This window comes from Clytia hemisphaerica, unplaced genomic scaffold (genome assembly GCF_902728285.1).
Source record: "Clytia hemisphaerica strain Z4C2 unplaced genomic scaffold, Clytia hemisphaerica genome assembly, whole genome shotgun sequence".
Taxonomy (NCBI): Eukaryota; Metazoa; Cnidaria; class Hydrozoa; order Leptothecata; family Clytiidae; genus Clytia; species Clytia hemisphaerica.
Window position 1 is genome coordinate 587,031 of NW_027103519.1, and position 20,512 is coordinate 607,542.

The 20,512-nt window shown below is 36.7% G+C and overlaps 1 protein-coding gene across 1 annotated transcript in view; it reads right to left on the minus strand.

Annotated features, from left to right (window-relative positions):
* Positions 1 to 20,512, minus strand: part of LOC136799372 (uncharacterized) — a 51,812-nt gene that overhangs the window by 19,618 nt on the left and 11,682 nt on the right. The window contains exons 11-25 of the mRNA XM_067056087.1: positions 19,951 to 20,103; positions 18,673 to 18,750; positions 17,368 to 17,643; positions 16,869 to 17,012; positions 14,505 to 14,753; positions 8,214 to 8,360; positions 7,444 to 7,755; positions 6,657 to 6,914; positions 6,268 to 6,414; positions 4,802 to 5,044; positions 4,198 to 4,344; positions 3,474 to 3,587; positions 2,613 to 2,735; positions 1,704 to 1,934; positions 250 to 393 (exon numbers count right to left, since the gene is read on the minus strand). Of these exons, the coding sequence (XP_066912188.1) occupies positions 250 to 393; positions 1,704 to 1,934; positions 2,613 to 2,735; positions 3,474 to 3,587; positions 4,198 to 4,344; positions 4,802 to 5,044; positions 6,268 to 6,414; positions 6,657 to 6,914; positions 7,444 to 7,755; positions 8,214 to 8,360; positions 14,505 to 14,753; positions 16,869 to 17,012; positions 17,368 to 17,643; positions 18,673 to 18,750; positions 19,951 to 20,103 (2,766 nt within the window). The remainder of the gene's footprint in view (positions 1 to 249; positions 394 to 1,703; positions 1,935 to 2,612; positions 2,736 to 3,473; positions 3,588 to 4,197; positions 4,345 to 4,801; positions 5,045 to 6,267; positions 6,415 to 6,656; positions 6,915 to 7,443; positions 7,756 to 8,213; positions 8,361 to 14,504; positions 14,754 to 16,868; positions 17,013 to 17,367; positions 17,644 to 18,672; positions 18,751 to 19,950; positions 20,104 to 20,512) is intronic.

Sequence of the window (20,512 nt, forward strand, 5' to 3'; positions counted from 1 at the left end):
TTGCGAGATGACTAGTTCGAAAGTTAGAAACTCGACCTTCGAAGAGGCTGACGTTTGAAAATTTTGTTAAATTTCACAAAACAATATCAAATTTTGGTCGACTGGATACTGGTACTGGAGACTGGTTTTTGTACCCTTTTGAAGGAATTTCGAGGGTGCAAAAGAACCCTTATGGCTCACAAAAATACCTGGCACTTATTTTGCCGATGTCCACCCCCGCAAGAACTGGATAAATGGTTTGAAACCTACTTGGACAATGTGGAGCACCACACGATTCCATTTCCCTTTCCTCTCCACTGCATCTTTCATAACAAACCCTGTCACGAAGTCGGCTACCATTACAGGTGGCGGTACACTCAGTCCACGGGGACCAGTTGCTGAAACCAAGGTCCGCTGAAAGAGAAAAATGTACATTTAGATTTCAATAGACTTTACCTTAAGTCGCACCCGTAAGTGTGTATTCATGTTATGCACCACTGCAATGACTTCACGAAATTTTGCAATTTTTCTGTTTTTGTTCCAACCAAAATTTTAAAAGATCTCAGAAGACTCTCCAGTGGTGCATATCATAGTTAGCTAAGGGGCATCAAACGAGATACCAAAAGAGATTTTAGCTAAGAGAGTGTACAACTACCAACCAAAAACTAAATGTTGTAATTTTCATATATCGCCGTGTCAATTCAAGACAGACTTAAGTCCATTTTTTCGAAAATTGAGTTAAGACCATAACCCCCTATTTCAGTATGCACGTTTTCCAAAAATGGCCTCAAATCCACAGAATTCTTATAGGAAAGTGGTGTATTTTGCAATTCAAAAAAAATAAGAATTTAGAATGTTCCATAATATCAACCATAAACAGCCTTAAGTCTTGAATTTAGGGTAAAAAGTCTTGAGAAGCCTTATGTCCAAATTTTATTTTTCTATGAAGCATTGACATGAAATGTGTAGCCTTAAGTCCAACACATCTGGTTAATGGACTTAAGGCATTTTAAAGCTCGATTTTAGCTTGAAACTTACTAAGTATGAAGATTTTAAGTTCAATTCAATACAGCCATAAGTCCAATAAATGCCATTTTAGAGCCTCTGGGGCAAGCTATTAAAACCTCTTTTTAACCACAAAAAGATAACTATAATGCCCCCATAATATCAAAAGTATGGACTCTTGGCACTATTTCTTTCTTAATTATCAGCAAATGAAACCTTTAAAGTCAATTATCTCAAAATGGAAAAAATGGACCTAAGGCTGTCTTGAATTGACACGGCGATATAATTACCCGATTTGACCCGATTTATTGATTTGTCATAACCTAGGACTAGAAGTGCTGAATATTGAAGGAAAAAGCGCGCTTATCTCTTCTAGTGACATTGCTAACTGACTGCTCATACACACATCATATCCAAGCCACGGTAGTTGGAGCAAAATCAATGCGCCATCTTTACAAAGAATAGATCACAGTTCAGTTCCGTCAATTTCTTCATCAAAGCAAACAGCTGAGCTACTACTTATATTATGCAAGCCGTTTCTTTCGATGAGAGAATAATGAACTGGATCGAACTGATTGTCAGCAACGAACTGTGGTCTACTTTTAAAATTTTCACATAATTTTGCCTCAGCTAGCAGGGACGTAGAAGTCCCTTATTAAGTTGTTATGTCTTGTTTTGAATCCTTCTTTTTAGTGGGAATTAATTTCAGAAAATCTTACTCGCATTGATACAGTGACAGAATCTTCTAAAATTATTTTCTTCGGGTGTTTGATCACATTTGACTTCATTTGGAACGCCTTCAAATTCCACACAAACATCTCCGACAAAACAACCAGGGCTATATGTTTTTTGCCATTCACTTCTTGTCGAGTCAATTGTATAAGGTAGCAAAACGTCCGCGAATGCGTTCGCGCTGTTTCCTGTCTCAACTTCAGTTGAACATCCGAGATCTTTAGATTGAAAAAAATAATATCGCATATTTTGGTTTGATATCATTGAGGATTTAGACCACAGATATCTTATTTGAAACACTAGATAGAGCTACTCTTTCCCTGGCTGAAACAAAGTAACGCCATCATCTGTATCTAGTGTTTTAAATAAGATATCTGTGATTTTTAGCTATGATGCCGTGTAATTTGCATGAAAGATAAATCGAGTAAACGATAACAGACAGCAACTTAAACGTTCTGTAAAATATTAACATTTTTGCTTAATACACCTTTTAAAACACTTTTTTTTCGAGCGGAATCAACAATAGCATTGAATTCGAAACCTGTGTGTTCTTACCCCTTTGAGCTACACCTTTCACCACAAACAACGAGTGAAAAAGAAAACTCTGACCCAATTATATACTACATCTACATTTTCATTACTTACACGCTTTTTTTGTAAGAATATACTTTATAAGAATATTCATGATGAAATTGCCAAAAAAATTAAGAATATCGTAAGAATATTACCCTCATAGGATTTGGTAACTTAACGTAAGAATGTCATTTTTACAGCATTTTACCATTAAATTGCCAATTATTCCCTAACAATGCTAAAAGGTTCCACAAAAATGCCAAATTTTAAGAATATTCATGATGAATTGAAAAAAACACCATTCTTATAAAAAAAGCACGTACCTTTACTGGCGCAAAATTCATCACAAGATTGTTGAACTTCAGCCAAGTAGTAACCAGAACCTTGGCAATCTTCTCTTACCAAACATTCTTTCTCTTCTACCAAGAGAAGGTCACCGCATAAACCTTGAGAAAAACAAAAGAAAGTTAGAGTTTGGCATTTTCCGTCACCTCGGCCCGGTCGTTCATCAAAAGTCTAATCAAAAGTTTTTTCGTTTGGAAATTTACACTTCAATGTAGAAACTTTACTGCTTTGAAAAAGCTTCTTTGTCCTTACTATAATTTGGCCGACTTTTTCGCCCATCAAAACTTTTGCAAAGCATAACTCGCGCACCCTTTCTCAAAAAAGCTTAAAATCCTATCTACTTTTGAACCAATCACACGCGGTTGCGCCCTATGAAAGATGCTACGAATCCTGAAGGTTGGGCCCTATTACTATGTATTGATTTCGAGTTTAGACATTTTTCGTGACCAACGGTGTAAACACGCCGAGAGAGCTAGATCTACTTTTCCTTGAATACTTGTGATGTAGCGCCGTTGGACGTTGGACTTATTTGCAGGTACCACTTTCAAAAGACTCCGACTAAAGACGGCTACTATAATTCAGTCCATAGTTTATAAAGGTCAGTGGTTGATAATTATTTCTGATTCGAATTATTTCGTCACTAAAAAATAAATACAGCTCTCTAATTCGACTTTCAAAGGGGCATCGCATTGTCATCGAATACGGGAGCGTATTTAATAGTAGAGTGTCGTTCATGAGAGTTTCTTGTTGACTGTGACTTTCAATGTTATCGAATAATGGAGCGTATTCAACAGTAGAATATCGAATTAGAGGGTGTCAACTGTAAGTTTGGCGTTCACCTTGTTCTTGATTGTGTTGGGAAGAATCATAACATGATCTGGTTCGTGTCATTTTTGATCTCACACATTTGACCGGACATTCACTCCAATCGCTCCAATCAGATACAAGCTCGTCTGAGAAAATAAAATTAAAATGCGGTTGAAAAGGGATACTATGATTAAAGTAAGGTTTTAATGGATTTCACACAGCAAATTAGTACATAATTCTTGAATTTTTTTGAGACGGGGAAAGTCTCTTTTTATACATTACTGAGGTGGAAATCCGCCTGAGAGGGAAAGAACTTTAACACTGGGTTAGTAAACGTGGGAAACAGTAAACGCAGAGTTTACTGTTGTATGTCAAATAGCATACAGGGGAAGCAGCATTAGATTTAGGAGAACTCTTTGTCGCTGCTTACTCAACATATGAAAATTCTCCATCCCAGAAGGCATCTCCGTTTTGAAATTACCAATTCTACAAATGTGAGGGTCGTCTATAATAGACAATAGTCCAAAGAGTGCGTAGAAACAAACAGAAGGTATTTCAAATGAATGATGGGGAAAGTTTCTTTAGTTCAGTAAACAGCTTTACTCAATCACTGTTGAAAAGCTCAAAAACGTTAACATACGAAGTTAATTTGTAGTCAGTCAGGAAGAAAAGACACCTTTTTTTATTCTGCTACTGGCAGTTTCATGCCACTTTTGTGACAATCGTCAGGCAAAGTTAATTTGTATTTTTACTCACCAGATCCGATCTGACAAATGACAGCCCTTTTGTATTGAGCTTCAGTACATTTGACGAATCTGAAAAAGTTGCCACCATTTTTTTGGAAGCGAGTGCAATCGTTCTCTTGTTTGTTGTTCTCGAAGGTGATGAAGTTTCGTGCACGGCCTTTAAGGGAGAGAAATGAAGTGTGAGTTAATAAGGCTGTATATGAGTATAAAACATTAGGTAGGTGTAAGTTAGGAATGGCGTCCTCCCCTACCATCAGGTAGACAGCTAGAGAAAAGGGAGCCTCTGGGCTAGCCTCGACTGCGACCACAAAACTTACTTTAAAACTGTCTTACTCAATTAAAGGAAAATACGACTGTAGTGCAGAGGTTAAGCATCCGGCTACGGTGAGGAAGGCCGGGGGTTCAACCGTTGCCTAATCATACCCAAGACTTCGTACTATAAAGTACAAAAATGGTACTATCAGCTTAATGCTCAGCAATTAAGAAAGGGATCGATTTCAGTGGAGCAATCTAGAGAGAAAGAATAGCGCCCTCCTCTAACTTCGGGTGGATAGCATCTAGACATGAAAAACGCTTTCTAAGTCCTCGTGAAAAACGCTTTTTTAAAGACCTACCATCAGTCCATACAACAACACCCTCTTCCGCCAAATCATTCGCCCCAAGCCATGCTTTCCGCCCTTTCAAGAAGTCTCCAATGAAACTGATTTCTTCTTCGTTATCTGGCATGAAGAGGGTGCTCGAATGCCAATCAGTGCAAAGATTTTCTGCTTCACTACTCGCTGATATTTCTTCAGCTTTTTGTCGATAACATTTATTTTTAAATTGGAATCCATGTTTCGCTGTGCAATTGCTCATAGCTGCGAGGAAAGAATTTGATAGAGATTTTTACATACACGTTTTTTTTTTTTTTTAAGAAACACACTTTTAAGAAACATGAGGCTCAGAATGCCTAAAAATTAAGAAACATCTAAGAAACATGCTGAGGCTGAAAATGAAAAAACGACATTTTTAATTCGTTTTTTTAAGAACCTTCCAATCAAAACATGAAAAATAGGCTGATTATGTCAAAAAGTTTAGAAACATGTAAGAAACATTTAAGGCTCAAAAGGCTGATTTCTTAAGAAACATTGAGGCTGCTTGGTAAAACTGGTTTCTTAAAAAAAAAAAAACGTGTAGTAGGTCAGCTATTGAAAATCCGAATAGCCTTCGGGAAGCACATGATATAGAAAATTTCATCAGCAAGCATTTTACTTTAATTTAAGGGCTCTGACCATAGTCAGAAAATTGATTTTAGTATCTGAACATAAAAGTTATGTTTTAGATTCTTTAACGCTTTTAACAAAGAATTGTCTTTATAAATTGCTTTTTAGTCAAACCCCTTAAGAGTAATTAAGAACTTAATTGCAAAAATGACGTTATGAACTTTAAAAAGACGCTAATAATATGTTACATCACCTTCGTTTATAAAAAGTTTATGTCAAAAGTTATAACTGTTTTTTTTAAGCAAAACCCAGATGAAAAATTGATGAAAAACCACTATTTTAAAGATTTCGAGACAAAGAAGCATTTACAAAAATTTTTTCCGCAAAAGCTTTTATTGTTCGGTAAAAGATACACCATTTACTGCGAAAAAATTTTCAAAATGTTTTTTCTTCGCCGAAACTAAGCTCTTCAAAGTTGAAATACTCTTCCTCGCAAAAGTCTTCATTTTCTTCTTCGTCAAATTTTTTCAATACAATTTTTGAATTTTCAGATTCAGGAATAGTTTGTCTAACAGAAAATGTATAACATGCCAGAGTTTTGTTGGTTACATCAGTCAGAAAACACATTTTAAACACGGCAATTATGAAAAATTCACTATGGTCTGAGCCCTTAAGGACAACCGTATGAGCGTTAGTCGATACTATCCTTATATAATTATTCTATAATTGTTAGAGGTCATTAGAGCATCCAGCTATGGTGCGCAAGGACGTGGGTCTGATCCCCAGCTGAGTCATGCCAAAGATTCCCAAAATTGTCCTTTATTATTTATTATGATTATCCCACTTTACTGTTAGATAAATATAGACTAAAAGCTTACTCTCTCTAACTTGACAGATCACTCTATTCTCTTGCGGATAACATTTATGCCATTCAAGTCGTTTCGCTTTCGGATTGATTCGCACGCAATTTTTATCATTCCCTTCACGTGAGCCATGGATGTAATCTACAGGCGATCCTTGTGAACCTGTGAATGAAAAAACATGAAAAAATTCGCCAAAAATTGTGATAAAGTAATTTAAAAATAAAACAACCTACATGCTGACTAGACCTACCTGAACCCTTATATAATAAGAAAATAGAAAAAAATGGCAACAATAGTAAGAAAATGCAAACTTGCCTTCTGTATTCATGCAAAAAATCTGAAAAAAAACCTCCCTTTACTTAGGAATTCAAAAAAGGGGACAAAATTAAGAAACAGTTATATACCGTCCTGCCATTGCACCACTCTATCTTGCGTGCGATCGCTACCACTTGTCAAAAAGTAACCGTCCTCGAATCCAACATGTTTCAAGATTTCTTCAAATTGATCTTTCGAGTTTAAGGTCAACAATTCGCTACCATATTTTTCTGCACAGTAAGATAAACCTTCAATGTGGTTCGGAGTGAGCGTGTTTTCCTCTATTTTGATGCATTTGGTACCGAATTTGAAAAATCCTCCCGGTGAATTTTGTATGTGACAAATCTCTGAAATATTTCAATAAGAGGTCTTTAAATGATGGGAGTGACTTTTGCAATGAGTTTAAGATGTTGTGTTCTATCCATTAAGCAGGGCAAGCCGGTGTCAAGATGAGCCTAACTGGTCCCAACTGCGCCAATAGTAGAGCGTACGAATAAAAAAAACCCTTCCTTGTATTCAGTAAGTAAGTAATAAGTATCTAAGCACTCCCAAAAGTTTTTGTGACATGGCACACTTTTATTATAAGAACTATTCTATGAGAACATGAGGTTGGATTTTGGTTAAAACCTAAGAATAAATTAAGATCAGCCCCACCCATAAATTTTAGAAATGACTAACAAATGCTGGTTTAGCCCATTTGATTAAAGGAAACATATTAAGAAATTCGTAAGAACATTTTAACCCTGAAATCAATTAAAGAACAGGGACAGCCGCGCCAGAGCCAAAATTTACTGCGATATTTTATGATTAAAGAGGCGTGTAGAACTGTTGATAGAACATTGAAATATCGACAATTTCATTATATATTATATATACCTGTTGGTATCGTAGGCGTTACAGTTGTTGAATCTTCATCCAGCGTATTAGTTGTTTTGATTGTTGTTGTGGCCATTGCTGGAACAGTTGTCGCAATAGCGGCTTCGACGGTCGTTGCTGTTGGCAAAGTAGTAGCTGTTGTAGTTGGGTTGGTTGTTGAAGTTATTAAGAGCGCGGCCGATGTGGTTTGTAACGGTATGGTCGTTGTGGCATCAGAAGTGGTCGTTGTAGTTTCACTTTCTGTGGTGGTCGTTGCTGTTGTTGTCGTTGAAATCATTGTTGTTGTTGTTGTTGTTGTGAGAATTGTAGGTTCTGAAAAACAAACAGATTTGTAAACCTTGAAATCACTAAAAAGTTTACACAAAAATTTAAAGGAAATTTTGTTTTTGTGCACGAAAATATAGTTTTCCAGGAGGAACCATGGGCTAATAATTTGTCATAAAGGCTCAGGAAGGTAATTATGTGTAATGCACGTGTAATGCATTTTAATAAAGTCAATCTCATGAAATATAGACTAGCCACATGGCATCAACAACCGTAAGTTGGTCTAATGCCGACATCCCTTTTTCTAATTCCGACAACCTTCTTCTCTGATGGATAGAAGACTTTTCCTCCCTGACCACTAAGAAAAACATTCCATCAACGATTCTGATCTTCTTGTTATCCTATCTCTAAAGAAGGGTGTCGGAATTAGATGAGGGATGTCGACATCAGACTAACTTACGGTATCGAATCAGTTTTCTTTATATAATGTAACGCAGACATGTTACCTTCTGATACTTGGCAGAGAACTTGGAATCCGTTGCCCATGATGGGTGCACATGGATTCGCTTTGAAGTAGCCAAGATGAGGAAAGTAATGAGCACATTCAAAAGTATCATTCCCTGATACAATACTCCCAACTACTCTTGACAAACCTAAGAGCGAAGAGAGATGCTGTCACCTTTATCGGCAATGAATTTTAAAATTTCTGTATTTATTGGGTCTGTTTACCACTTATCTTAAATACCCAAGATGGCACACAACATTGGTTCAACGTTCATCTAACGTTATAAGGACGTTGTGAACATTAGATTAACGTTGAAACAACGTTGTGTGCCAGTTGGGACTTAACTTGATCGATATCATTATCAAGGACTTACCATTAAGTACAAACACGTATATATGTGAGTTCGAATCTCACTTCAGTCCTCAGTTTAGTAGTTCTCTACCTGTTAGGCGCACGCGTCCCTAATGACTGCAAAAAGTCATCTCTTTTTAATCGCATACGTCATTTTATTTAAACGCACAAAACAATTAAAAATATTTATTCATTTCTTTGTATCATTTATATCATTTATACCTTAGGGATTTTTTCTAGCATTTCAAATTACATTCAAATTTTTTCGTATCAGTTCAATTTTTTCATAATCATTTAAGTGTCTGTTGAGGCATCATATGAGGAAAATGTGAACTCATCTCTAATCAAACTTTTCAAACTCAAGTCAAATAATCAAACTTTCAAAGTAAACCTTCAAATTCAAGTCTTCAAACTTTCAACATCAATTTTCAATTTTAATTTATTGGACAGAATTTACACCACATTTATTTCTGGCAAGTTGGTAAGAATTTATTTAATTTATTAACTTAGATTTCTTTTATTTTCCTCTAAAATACTTTGTCAACATTTTCATTATTCTTCATTTTTCTCACTTTGTCACATAGATTAAATCTTGTCATTTTTTTATTCATTCAGTTTGAACTCTATCATCAAAAGTTACGAACACTTGTGTCCATTCATTTTCTGTCCGACTACATTCAAACAACAAGAAATTCACAACGTCATGGATACCAAACCTCAATTAATTGACGAAATCAGTGCAGATTGCATGATTGACGAGATTGACGATTTCATCGCAGAGCATCCGATCATCGCAAGCACACCCAACAATGTTATCGAGAATAACCGCAAGCATGCAGAATATCTTCGATCATTCTACCGAACAAAATTTGGCAGAGAAGCCCCCAGATACAAAGCAGTCATGACATCTATCAGTACGTATCTTCTCAATGCTCAAACCGTCATGTCCGCACGTCAGAGTGTTGCATCTTCCCGCCACATTGTCGCAGATCAGCAATGGTTCAGCTTCGAGCTCACAGACGTACAAGGAAAACTCAAGGAGCTGAAATCGAAAATCCAACCAAACATCCAGGAACCCAACGGTACGAACCTTGAGGAAATTAAAACAAACATCACCGAATCAATCAATGAGGAACTCGAGGAGATGAAGAAATGCATTGCATCCATGTCAAAAGACTTTGAGAGAATATCTTCCCGTGTATCTACTCTCGTCTCGAAATGCCCCACCGGTAAAGTTGACGATGTTAACAAGGTGAAAGAAGGGTATGAACTTACTTTTGAACACTTCATCTCTTTTGAGAAATTTATCGATTCCGAGATCAAAAGGCGTGACCTCAATAAAGTCAAGACATTCAACAAATCTCAGCTTTCAATCAAACTTCCTCAATTCAGTGGCTACTCTTCATCTATCAACTTCTACAAATTTAAAAGTGACTTTGATAAACTTTATTCAACTACCGTTCCGAAGCATTTGATGTCAGACTTTCTCAAAAATAATTTTCTTGAAGGTACAGCATTATCAATCGTCAAATATGAATCAGACATTAATAAAATCTGGAGTATTCTTAAGAGCAGTTTTGGTGACGTCAAACGATTATTATCTAACAAAAATTCTGAGCTTACTCAATTAGATAAATTGTCGAAAATCAGAGAGCCAGCCAAACTTGTCGAAGCCCTTGGAAAGATTGTCAATCTGATGAAAGAATTGATGAGTCTGGCAAGCGAGCATCAAATCGAACCACACCTTTACTATGGCGACGGTATAAATCAAATCTACAATGTGATTGGCAATCAAATTACCATGAAATGGCTAACCTCCTGTGCAGAAGAAGATGAGACACCTGATGGCAAAGAATTGTGGGCCAAACTTCTCACCTTCCTTGAACGAGAGATAAAGATCTATCAACAAAAGGATCTGATAGACTTTGCCACTGGACATCAGAATCAACAGGACAATTCACAAAAAGGAGGAAAGGTTGGTCGTTCCAATTTTTTCAACCAATTTCCACTGCATGCTTGTCAAATCTGTGGTTCTACTGATCACTTTTCAACTACTGGTCCCAACAATTCCAAGCTTACTCAATACTATGTCTGCGATAAATTCTCTGAAATGTCTCCAAGTGAGAGATTCAAGTACCTGTCAAGTCATAACTTATGTTTTCAATGCTTATTTCCGGGAGCACTTGCCAACACAGGACGACACCGTGAGGGACGCTGCCAACACGACTTCATATGCCCACACGAAGGTCACGATCAGTATTCAGTCAAGAAACACGTCTTGGTATGTGAGGAGCACAAGATGAACCCCCAAAACGAACAACTTCTCGAAGACTTCAAGTCTAGATACATGAGAAACCCAAATCTTCCAGAATGCGCAAAGAATATCCAACTGGTCCATCACGTCGACATTCATCATAGAGACTACCATGCAAACGCAGACCACTCATCCGAGATAGCCATCTACATGCTACAACAAATACCAATCAACAATCAAACATATCTCGTCTTCTACGATACAGGGTGCAGCGATTTCGTCATCCGCTCAGAGGCAGCCAAACGCCTTAAAGAAAACGCAACACTCGAATCCAACGAATCAATCAATATTGGTGGAGTCGGTGGTGTGTCAGCTAAAACACGTGGAGATTACACTGTACGCATTCCAACAGCTGATGGCCCACCAGCAACTTTCTTTGGACCATCCCTGGACCGAATCACCCACAAATTTCCCACGTACCCACTTCAAGAAACTTACAACGATCTGAAAGCATCTTTTTTGAAAGATGGGAGGAGTATAGCCAATCTTCCAACAATCCCAACATCAATTGGTGGTGAAGTCGACCTGATGATCGGTATCAGATTTCTACGTTATCATCCCGAACCAATCTACAAAATGCCTTCTGGATTGACGATTTATAAATCTGCATTCAAGAATCCAGATGGAAGTCGGGGTGTCATCGGTGGACCTCATCAAATTTTCTCATCAATGAACAAGCAAGGTATACACTTCACTTCGTTCCTTTCTAACCAACTTCGATCGTATCAAGTAGGATATCAAGTCAACCCTGATGTTCGATTATTGAAACACAACTCCACTAACGTCATCGTCAAATCAAACGCCAAACCTGAAAAAGTCCTCAACATGACCCAGAACATAGAAAATGACATCTTTAAAGACCACCCCACTAGCCAAACAATTATCACTCACGAAGACGAACATCATCTCCATGTCGACAAAGACAAACACAATATCATAAGACCAAAACATCAACCTCAAGATCACGTCGAATTCGTTCGTAATCAACCAATAAAATCACAGCAAGTATTCAAAAATCCCCTCCAAATCGTTCAAAGTCCACCATCACAATCAAGAAAAACATCAGTCGTTTTGAGCAATCGCACAAAAGAAGTTATTAAGAAGGCCCTACAATCGAAACATGACGGTTGGACGAAACTCTCTAACCCAAAGATCGTTCTTCATTGGATCCACAACAGTTTACTGCAAAATGTCGGCAGCCTGTCGAAATTTACCAATGGAGACATGCGGGTGCCACAAAAGGATCTTCCCATCAATTCGGTAAGAGCTATTATTCTTAATGTTACTGAAACCAACAAAATCAAGAATAAGACGATAACAACTGTGGTATCGACGGAATGTAATTTTTTATCAAGGCAAGAATCTGGTTTCCCAGATGAACAGAATGATACAAATCCATTACATAAGTTTTACGTCAATAACTTTTGCAATGCTTTCGAGTATTTAGAAAAACTTAAAGGTTCAAAGAAGTACCCCAACGTCAACGTATCAATGCTGAAGAAACCAAATGCAATCGTATCAAGTGATGAAATTCAACAAGCCGAACGTTCTCCTTCGTGCACAATCAGCCTCCTTGATACAAGCATCAATATTCGGTACAGCATCGACATCGAACTGAAAATTTATCAGATCAATTACAACAACGTCAAAGTCGAACAACAACTTCGTAAAATTAAGCAACCATCTACGGAACATTACAATTGTCAAAATCAATCAATTCTTCATCACGAGATGATTATTTGCAGAGCAAAGATAACAAATTGTGTCAACGATCCTTCATCAGTTGTTCAAGCCACCTCGTTTATCCATCAATTATGCTTTGAAAGTTGTCTATTCAATCAACCAAAATGTTTAAAATCTGGTATTCAAATTTGTATTTTGTTTTTGAAAGATATTCCATTAGAAGTACTATTCAATGTCAAGTATGGCTGGTATGGTTGAAATTCACTATTTCCCTTCATTGCGTTAATGAGAAGTCAATCATTGAACAATTGAACAATATGGCTGATCAATGCTGATTCATTAGTATAAAAAAAAAATAGAAAACACATACACTTTTCACTTAGGGTGACTTTTTGCATCTCAGTTGGGGCAGTGTTAGGCGCACGCGTCCCTAATGACTGCAAAAAGTCATCTCTTTTTAATCGCATACGTCATTTTATTTAAACGCACAAAACAATTAAAAATATTTATTCATTTCTTTGTATCATTTATATCATTTATACCTTAGGGATTTTTTCTAGCATTTCAAATTACATTCAAATTTTTTCGTATCAGTTCAATTTTTTCATAATCATTTAAGTGTCTGTTGAGGCATCATATGAGGAAAATGTGAACTCATCTCTAATCAAACTTTTCAAACTCAAGTCAAATAATCAAACTTTCAAAGTAAACCTTCAAATTCAAGTCTTCAAACTTTCAACATCAATTTTCAATTTTAATTTATTGGACAGAATTTACACCACATTTATTTCTGGCAAGTTGGTAAGAATTTATTTAATTTATTAACTTAGATTTCTTTTATTTTCCTCTAAAATACTTTGTCAACATTTTCATTATTCTTCATTTTTCTCACTTTGTCACATAGATTAAATCTTGTCATTTTTTTATTCATTCAGTTTGAACTCTATCATCAAAAGTTACGAACACTTGTGTCCATTCATTTTCTGTCCGACTACACTACCTTGATCGGTCTGTCCCATATAGGCTATTTGACAGTCGAAAGGAATCATGGGACTTTCGATTGGTCTAAATTTTGGGATGTTTTTGCGTCCAACCAACGGGAAGACGTTATTGAGGTGCAATCAGCAGTCCTCAATACCTATGATTCATTTCGACTGTGAAATGGTCTATAATGGGAAGTGTGTCTAGTTTTAAAGCTAGCTAGTCCGCCATTTTGTTTTCTTTTTTCATTTGACGACCTACGTGTTTGGAATACTTTTAGATGTTTAAAAATCTAAAGTAGAAAATATGGCAGACTACAATGTTGGACAAAATATTTGGCAAAAACCTTTGAGATGAAAAAATATCGCCTTTTCCACCCCAAAATCAATGTTGATAGGTCGGAAAGGCTTGCTATTGTTTACCAAATCTTATCCAACATTGAGCTGGGGGTAAAAGGGGGTCTGGGCCCAAGTTATTCACCGGGAACAAGAAAAATCGAGGTTTGCCAATATATTTTTTCCACCATTGTAGCTTACTCCCAAACTGTATAATGATGTATGTACTGTTTACGCGCATGCGTGAACGTGATTATACTTGGGACTTGTAAGCAAAGATATTTATTCTTGCTTTCACAACTAACGCACGTCCTAAAGGAAAAACTATTTTTATAAACGACTGGTTCGAATTCAAAGTTCACGTTTTTTATAAGAACAAACTATAACATAAGAACATAAGCCTTCGATGGTCAAAATATTAAGAACAAATTAATAACATTTTAAGGCTTCACAGACTCAAAAATACCCAATTTCCTAGGAAAATGGACCAAAATACTAAAGTAATCGCACACTCACAAAACGGTGAAAATAAGAACAATTTGGGCTTAAAAAATTTTGATGCTCTTATATAAAAAAACGTGTAATTTTATTGTCATCTTCAGTTGAACAAGGAAGGAATGCGTCTTACCATCTTTCCAACTCCATATACCGGTTTCAACATCTCTTTTTATATCCAACCAGACTTTGTCATAGCTCCTTAAAGTCTTTCTCCAAAACTCCTTTTCAACCATATCGTCAGGCATATATAAAGTAGCATTAACATCCCATGTTTGGCATATAGACACAGCTTCGTCGAATGATGAAGCAGGAGTATTGAAATGGCGACTACATTTATCACCATATACAAAACCTTCTTTCATTGTACAACTTCCTTGATCTAAAAAGAAAGAGGATCATTCACTTTGAAAATCAAACGCTTTCTTACTAAGAGCATGATGTTCCATTTCTGGAAAAGAAACTGAGAAAATCTTCGAGCATCTTCCAATTTTTTACAAGGGATCTTGGGTTGTTCGAGCCCCCCTTCAAATCTCAAGATTGAACAAGCAACATGCTGAATGGACCTACCTGATGATGAAAGATAGTTAGCAATGCGAAAAGAAAAATGAAAAAAATCAGTCAGAAAATATAGCATTTAGCGAAAATACACAACACAATAAATTCATCATTGATTGTTGATGGGGGGAGAGAGAAGGGTTGTAGGGAAAAAATAAATAGGAAGTTCTGGTCGCAAAAATCAGTTTTATTGACAATTGAATCATGGTTGATGGTGAGCATTGTTATCAATAATGTTTTTGTGTGAAAAACATAGAAATACAAGGAAAAAATCCAATGAAAATCTGCAAAAACAGCGATTTCCGGCAACCGGAAAATTTTTTTTCTCAAAAATCGAACTCGGCCATTTTTTGAGCATTGCGAATACGCATCTTTCTGTAAAAAATCAGTAAAAACTAAATATGAAAATTTGAGAAAAAGTAAAAAAAACAGTTTTTCCGGCATATTTCCGGCATTTTCGGCCGGAAAAAAATGTTTTGCCGGTTTCAAAAATCAATTTTATTGAAAATTAAAACATGATTGATGGAGGGCATTGCTATTGATAATGTTTTTGAATGAAAAAACAACCAATTATATGGAAAAGTCCAATGAAAATCTAGAAAAACGGCGATTTCCGGCACATTTCAGGCATTTTCCGCCGGAAAAAAACTTTTCTTAAAAATCGGACTCGGCCATGTTTTGGGCATTGTTAATACGCATCTTTGAGCAAAAAATCAGAAAAGATTAATGATGAAATCTCGAGAAAATGCCGAAAAACCAGTTTTTCCGGCATATTTCCGGCATTTTCAGCCGGAAATGAATTTTTTCGAAAATCAGGCTCCGTCACAATTTAGGTATTGACATTTTGCATCAGTGTGCAAAATTTCATGAAAAAATATAAAGTACAGCTCAAGAAATTCAAGAAATACCGTTTTTCAGGCGAAAATCGGCTGTTCCGGCGATTTTTAGAAAGTTCCGGCTTCAAAAATCAATTTTATTGGAAATTGAAACATGCTTGATGGTGGGCATTGCTATTAATAATCTTTTTGAATGAAAAAACAACCAATTATATGGAAAAGTCCAATGAAAATCCAGAAAAACGGCGATTTCCGGCATATTTCCGGCATTTTCGGCCGGAAAAAAATTTTTCTCAAAAATCGGACTAGGCCATGTTTTGGGCATTGCTAATACGCATCTTTGAGCAAAAAATCAGAAAAAACTAATGATGAAATCTCGAGAAAATGCCGAAAAACCAGTTTTTCCGGCATATTTCCGCCATTTTCGGCCGGAAAATTTTTTTTTTCGAAAATCGGGCTCCGTCACATTTTGGGCATTGCCATTTTGTATCATTGTGCAAAAAATTAGAAAAAACGCCGATCCCGAGAAAAGCTGGCAACAGACGAACGAACGAACGAACGAACGAACGAACGAACGAACGAACGAACGAACGAACGAACGAACGAACGAACGAACGAACGAACGAACGAACGAACGAACGAACGAACGAACGAACGAACGAACGAACGAACGAACGAACGAACGAACGAACGAACGACGAACGAACGAACGAACGAACGAACGAACGAACGAACGAACGAACGAACGAACGAACGAACGAACGGACAAGGGTTAATTTAAAGGACTACCTTAGGTAGGTCCAAAAAGTCAATCGGATAAACATTTCGTGTTTCTTAATTTTTTAATGGGAGGGGGGTGCACTCGCACGATGCTCGAAGTTGAGAAAAATCCTGGCCTCGGACTTGATACTAAGTTTAAGCCTTTTTTTAAAGTCAATTTAGTAAATAAAGTAAAGCATATACAATTAAGCAAGTCTGAAAATCATGAACAAGATAAAAACAGGATTCAGGCAAAATTTGCTACTTCTCATAAAGAAAGGGTAAAGTTTCAGCGAAAATAAATTCCTTTTTAAGGTTTTAGAGATTGAAATGGGTTAAGCTACCTGGAGTCCATTGACAAACAATATTGTGTTCAGTTCTACAATTATCCCATTCCAACTTTTGGGTTGCGCTGTCATAGACAATGCAATTTGTCGCCAAATCGTTTGATGAATTCGTTCCGACTTCGATAGCAGTTCCTACCGTACCTGTTAAAAAAAAGATAAAGTAAAATAATATTCTTTATTTAAAAACGAGTGAATGAGTCTAAAGATCACGAAATTTTCTGGATTTAATTTCGCAAGTATAAGCAATCCCCCCGGGGGTGGGGGGGGGCTACCTAGGCAAAAGGAGAGTACGGATATATTCGGGCGGCACATGACCATCATTCCGCAATCCTATAGCAGCCCCGGGTAGCAATCTTAAGCGAAGTGAAAACCAAGGTTTCTACTATGACCTACTTTCAGCAAAGATGACGAATTATTTTGTTTCACCCACCGTTGCTTGGGAAATACAGAGTAGCTCTATCTAGTGTTTCATATAAGATATCTGTGGGCTACTCACCATCTTGCCACTTCAATATCCCTTCCTCAAATGCATCACTTGCACCGACCCAAACACGATCAGACAAAATCCCATTGCCTATAAACAGTGATTTGAACTGAGTGAATTCCGTCATATTTTTGAATTGCACTAGTTGTCCTCGTTGCTCGCCACACAGTTTTATGCCAGCTCCAAATGTTTCTTCAGCTAACACTATTGCACTCGACTTTTGAAACTTTAAACATTTGGTACTGGAGATTGATAAACCATCTTCTGGAGCACCTTCTATCTGGCAACCTGAATAGTCGAATGATAAGGTTTTGAAAATAATTTTTTAAAGGCTTTATTGTAGAAACTCGCTACTATCAAATAGTGGCAAAATTTTAGTCCAACAAACTTTAATCAGACGAAAAAAGAGCTAGAAAATCAACCAGCTTAGTAACAAACCAACAAAGAAACACTTATATTACTAATTGAAGTATTTATTTTTCAAGATTATTATTCCTGATTATTCCATAAGGAACGAAGGGCCCACGCCACCCAACTTTTTTGCAAACCAAAGTAAAAAATTTTGGTTGCACCTCCTTAGACTCTATATTCATTGCCCCCCCCCCCACTTTCAATTTCATGGCGTGGGCCCTGAAACGACACTTTGACATCGGAGAGAGTATTATGACATAAGAGTGTACATTTTGATCTATTTAAAGAGACAAGGAAGTGTTTTGGAGTTCCTCAAATAGGCCGAACCATGATGGGATACTTAAAAGATTAACATATGTAAAAACAGAGCATCAATCTTTCTTTGCAAATTTCAAGGCTTTATAGTTGGTTTTTTGACAACTTTTTTTGGCCGTGTATTTCAAAGGATTTTCATGGTCACCATGTGTCAAGGGACACGGGGCCACCCTTACTGAATAATTAAGATATATGTTTGGATTTGCATTAGACAATGTTATCGTCCGTTACAATGATAGGAACGGCGGGAAAATATGGCGGTATGGCGGTATACGGAAAAAGAATCAGCGGGAGGAGTTTCGAAGAAACTGGAAGACTGACAAACTGTACCCGCTGTAAACTCTTTCCGGCAAAAAACCCGTTTGCGAATTTTCTTCCGCTTTGGGCTTTTTTCTTAGATAGTGATTCGTCTTAGACTATAGCATAGTCTACATTTGCGTTAGACGGCAAAATGTATTTACTGTTTTAGATTTTGGATCACGTTTAATTAACAAGCTACATTGCGAATCACAAAAAAAAGCAGTTCAAAGGTATGCGATAAATAGATGGTATTTTCAGTTGAATACTTCTAAATGATTTGAAATTAAATACCTGCAGCAGGGGTGGTCGTTGCGGTTGTTATTGTGGTGGTTGTCGCGGCGGTGGTGGTCGTTGTTGTTGTTTGTGGCACTTAAATAGGAAAAAAATTAAGAGTCCTTATAGAGGAAACAAGATTTAGAGATTTATCAAAATTTGTGCTCGCGTAGTGCCGAAGGGGAGAAAGTGATCTTTCTTTTGTTTAAAAATGCTGTATAAGCAAATGGAAGGGGACAAGTCAAATTATGTCCTTGGAAGATTTTAATTTTAACAAAATCGAAAACAATAAGAAGTAAATGTTTGATATCTTGAAACGGAAATTCTTGCAGTCTAATCAAAAGTCCAGAAATGGAGCCTTTTTAAAAGATTTTTTGAGTCCGTAAAGTTAAAAGGTTTTTTTCAATTCCTCCACATATGCATCAATTCTATGCCATAGAACTTTTAATTCAACAGCAACTTGTTAAAAAAGAAAACCTTCTTTCACTCTCACTTTAGTCTTCTCCGGTTGAAAAATTCTTGTTATTCATGATATTCACGACGTAATGTTTTCTACGGAAAGACCCGCGGTTTTTGCCAGTAGTGGCAAACTTTATGCAACTTTTGTCTAGTTTAAAATTTGCCACTACTGGCTAAAACCGGGGTATTTCCATAAAAACAATACGTCATGAATATCATGAATTGATGATATAACCTATTATACGCTAACGCCTGGAAAACGCCCAACGCCCTTCGCACGGTTCAGTACTAAGTAATACTTCATGAATACCAATAACCATTGAAAATGTTTCATGAGCTCTCCAGCCTCATACCCGGAGCCACTGAAACCACTTTTTGATAAGCTTTAGTTTATATACAAAATCAGTGGTCAAAGCACGGTCAGAGACCGTGATTTTACACAATAACTTAGCACAATATTTTTGAAATTTTGGTGAATCATGCAGAATTTTGAGACGGAAAAACTTCTTTATAAACTTCACGCTGAGATGGTAATTCGTCTGATACGGAAGAACTTTTAGCACGGACAATATACTACACTGGAATTCATGATATGCATCATTGAAATGTCTTTCACGGACCCAACAGCTGATTGGTTGGAAGTGACGTAAGATTGATTTTACGTCACTTTCAACCAATCAGCTGTTGCGTTTATGATGAATAGCTCTTTATAGCGATATCCCAGCTGGCTCGCAACATTGTTTCGACGTTCATCTAACGTTATATGGACGTTGTGAACGTTAGATAAACGTTGAAACAACATTGTGTGTCAGCTCTGGTCAGCTGGGTAAGTCTTACCTGGTGACGCACTTTGACACAAAGTCAAAAACGGAGGACGGCCAGTTCTATCACAAGGGTTAGCGAAGAATTGGTTCTTGTAAACAACAAAATACGAACAACTGTTTTCAAGGTTATTAAAATGATATCGGTTGATGAATGCTCTTGTCTTCCCTAAACGATAGAATATGATAAAATAGCTTGTCTTACAACATTTATTTTAACTTTTCAGGCTAAAATGTTCTTACGATGTTCTTAATACAGTTTCTTTACTTAAGAACTGAAAATTGGTTTTAAAAGTCTGTTAAAACCTGTTCAAAATCGGTACTTTCATAGTAATTTCTGAAATCTGTGGTTCACAGATTGTTCTTAATTTGTTCTTACGTTTCGGTCAATTTTCAGACTCGTGTTCTTTTAGAATTGTTTTTATAAAAAAGCGTGTATCAGTTGAAGCAAAATAATGCACAATCTTTAAAAGTTCGGTGCCGGTAACTCGACCAATCAAGATCATTGTCTCGCAGCCTCGTTTCCCGCTATGTCCGTTGTTTGTCCTGATTGTATAAATTTCTGGTGCCCAGTACCG